This window comes from Phacochoerus africanus, chromosome 1, assembly GCF_016906955.1.
Source record: "Phacochoerus africanus isolate WHEZ1 chromosome 1, ROS_Pafr_v1, whole genome shotgun sequence".
Taxonomy (NCBI): Eukaryota; Metazoa; Chordata; class Mammalia; order Artiodactyla; family Suidae; genus Phacochoerus; species Phacochoerus africanus.
The window spans coordinates 200,024,858-200,028,193 of NC_062544.1; the positions used below are offsets into that span (position 1 = coordinate 200,024,858).

Sequence of the window (3,336 nt, forward strand, 5' to 3'; positions counted from 1 at the left end):
CCCATCCGAGCGCAGCCCCAGCCCCTGGCGGCAGGGGCAATGCGGCCGTAGCCGTGGAAGTCAGTGGGGGGAATGCCAGGGCTGGTTCTGCTCGAGTCCTGGGAACTCTGCGTGGGAGGGAGTTTGTAAGCTCAAAACCCACCTCCAAGCTGTGCCCTGGGATGCCAGGAAGTTATTACACTCCCCCTAGTCTTCTGAGCGTCCTTCTGTTGCTCTTTCTTCCCTCAGCCCCCTTTGGAAACCGGCACCACCTGAGATCCCTCCTTTAGGAAGGCTCAGCAGAATGGGGAGAGAGAACGAGCATCCCCTTTGCACTGACTGAGTGGAAAAAGATGGGTAGGAGATGTGGCTGGGGTGAAGGCAAACCTCCCAGTTTCCTGCCCGGAAGGCTGAACTGGGCAGGAAAGAGCAGGGATTCGGCTGCTCACCCAGGCCCGGCCTGGCCTCAGCTCCAGTCCGAGCAGGATTTAGTTTTAAAACAGAGCAAATTACGTGGAAGCAAGGAGGATTTTGAGGACGGAGCTTTCAGTCTCTTAACTTCCCGTCGGGACAGTGTGACAAGGGGGTGAGCGAATGTCGACACCCTTGGAAGAAGAGGGGCAACCGGAAGAGCTAGGTTAGGGAGAAGAGCTGGAGCGGCTGGAGTTGGGGGGAAGTGTGCGGAGGAGTGGGAGAACAATGACACACCAACTCCAGCACGGCTGGTTTCCTGAAATACTAGTAGGACAGTCGCCCAGAGCCACCCTCTCTGCCCTGCCCCACCCCCACCCCAGCTTCTCGTGCCCCTGCCTCATTTCAGCAGCTCGCACCAAAAAGTAAATCAAGATTAAACTTAAAGAAGAAAAAAATCATACTCTTAGTGCTGTTTACCCACTTCCTTCGAAAAGGCGTGTGGTGTGACCTGTTGCTGTGAGGGGGGATACAAAGGTTTCTCAGTGGATGGCAGGCTGGCTGTGGGAGCCGCCTCCCCCTCCCTCTTCGCCGCGCCTCCCCTCGCCTCCCCCGCGCGGCCCGCGGCGCGGCAGGCCCCGCCCCCTTTCATGCAAAACCCGGCCGCGAGGCTGGGCTCGAGTGGAGGAGCCGCCGCGCGCTGATTGGTCGCTGGAAACCCATTTATTCCCTGACAGCCCCCGTCACATGGATGGTTGTCTATTAACTTGTTCAAAAAAGTATCAGGAGTTGTCAAGGCAGAGAAGAGAGTGTTTGCAAAAGGGGGAAAGTAGTTTGCTGCCTCTTTAAGACTAGGACTGAGAGAAAGAAGAGAGAGAGAAAGAAAGGGAGAGAAGTTTGAGCCCCAAGCTTAAGCCTTTCCAAAAAATAATAATAACAATCATCGGCGGCAGCAGGATCGGCCAGAAGAGGAGGGAAGCGCTTTTTTGATCCCGATTCCAGTTTGCCTTTCTTTTCTTCCCCCAAATTATTCTTCGTCTGATTTTCCTCGCGGAGCTCTGCGCTCCCGACACCCCCGCCCGCCTCTCCTCCTCTCCCCCCGCCCGCGGGCCCCCCAAAGTCCCGGCCGGGCAGAGGGTCGGCTGCTGCCGGCGGGCCGGGCCCGCGCACAGCGCCCGCATGTACAACATGATGGAGACGGAGCTGAAGCCGCCCGGCCCGCAGCAAACTTCAGGGGGCGGCGGCGGCGGTGGCAACTCTACTGCTGCGGCGGCGGGTGGCAACCAGAAGAACAGCCCTGACCGAGTTAAGCGGCCCATGAACGCTTTCATGGTGTGGTCCCGAGGGCAGCGGCGCAAGATGGCCCAAGAGAACCCCAAGATGCACAACTCGGAGATCAGCAAACGGCTGGGCGCCGAGTGGAAACTTTTGTCGGAGACGGAGAAGCGGCCGTTCATCGACGAGGCCAAGCGGCTTCGAGCGCTGCACATGAAGGAGCACCCGGATTATAAATACCGGCCCCGGCGGAAAACCAAGACGCTCATGAAGAAGGATAAGTACACACTGCCGGGAGGGCTGCTGGCCCCGGGAGGCAACAGCATGGCGAGCGGGGTCGGGGTGGGCGCCGGCCTCGGCGCGGGCGTGAACCAGCGCATGGACAGCTACGCGCACATGAATGGCTGGAGCAACGGCAGCTACAGCATGATGCAGGACCAGCTGGGCTATCCGCAGCACCCGGGCCTCAATGCGCACGGCGCGGCTCAGATGCAGCCCATGCACCGCTACGACGTGAGCGCCCTGCAGTACAACTCCATGACCAGCTCGCAGACCTACATGAACGGCTCGCCCACCTACAGCATGTCCTACTCGCAGCAGGGCACCCCTGGCATGGCGCTCGGTTCCATGGGCTCAGTGGTCAAGTCCGAGGCGAGCTCCAGCCCCCCCGTGGTTACCTCTTCTTCCCACTCCAGGGCGCCCTGCCAGGCCGGGGACCTACGGGACATGATCAGCATGTACCTCCCCGGCGCTGAGGTGCCAGAGCCCGCCGCCCCCAGCAGACTTCACATGTCCCAGCACTACCAGAGCGGCCCGGTGCCCGGCACGGCCATCAACGGTACACTGCCTCTCTCTCACATGTGAGGGCCGGACAGTGAACTGGAGGGGGCGGGGGGAGAAAATTTTCAAAGAAAAAGAGGGAAATGGGAGGAGAGTAAGAAACAGTATGGAGAAAAACCCGGTACGCTTAAAAAAAAAAAAATCATCACCCACAAAAAAAAATGACATCTGCAAAAGAGAACACCAATCCCATCCACACTCAAAAAACCGCGATGCCGGCAAGAAAACTTATGAGAGATCTTGGACTTCTTTTGGGGGGACTATTTTTGTACAGAGAAAACCAGGGGGTGGGGAGGGTGGGGAGGGCGAGGGAATGGACCTTGTATAGATCTGGAGGAAAGAAAACTACGCAAAACTTTTTAAAAGTTCTAGTGATACGGTAGGAGCTTTGCAGAAAGTTTGCAAAAGTCTTTACCAATAATATTTAGAGCTAGTCTCCAAGCGACGAAAAAAAATGTTTTAATATTTGCAAGCAACTTTTGTACAGTATTTATCGAGATAAACATGGCAATCAAAATGTCCATTGTTTATAAGCTGAGAATTTGCCAATATTTTTCAAGGAGAGGCTTCTTGCTGAATTTTGATTCTGCAGCTGAAATTTAGGCCAGTTGCAAATGTGCAAAGAGGAAAATTATTCAGATTTGGACATTTGAATTGTTTAAAAATTGTACAAAAGGAAAAAACTAGAATAAGTACGGGCAAAACCATCTCCATGGTATTCTTTAAAGGGGCAAAAGTTTTAGATTGTACTAAATTTTTTAAACTTACTGTTAAAAGCAAAAATGGCCATGAGCAGGTTGACATCGTTGGTAATTTATAATAGCTTTTGTT

The 3,336-nt window shown here is 54.8% G+C and overlaps 1 protein-coding gene across 1 annotated transcript; it reads left to right on the forward strand.

Annotated features, from left to right (window-relative positions):
* Positions 1–1,134: 1,134 nt before the first annotated feature.
* On the forward strand, positions 1,135–2,633 carry SOX2 (SRY-box transcription factor 2). The gene has a single exon (XM_047787209.1). The coding sequence runs from the start codon at positions 1,570–1,572 to the stop codon at positions 2,527–2,529; it is 960 nt and encodes a 319-aa protein (XP_047643165.1). The 5' UTR covers positions 1,135–1,569; the 3' UTR covers positions 2,530–2,633.
* Positions 2,634–3,336: the final 703 nt, after the last annotated feature.

Excerpts from the sequence above, each read along its gene's own strand:
- SOX2 (XM_047787209.1), top strand. The coding sequence starts at position 1,570 with ATGTACAACATGATGGAGACGGAGCTGAAGCCGCCCGGCCCGCAGCAA.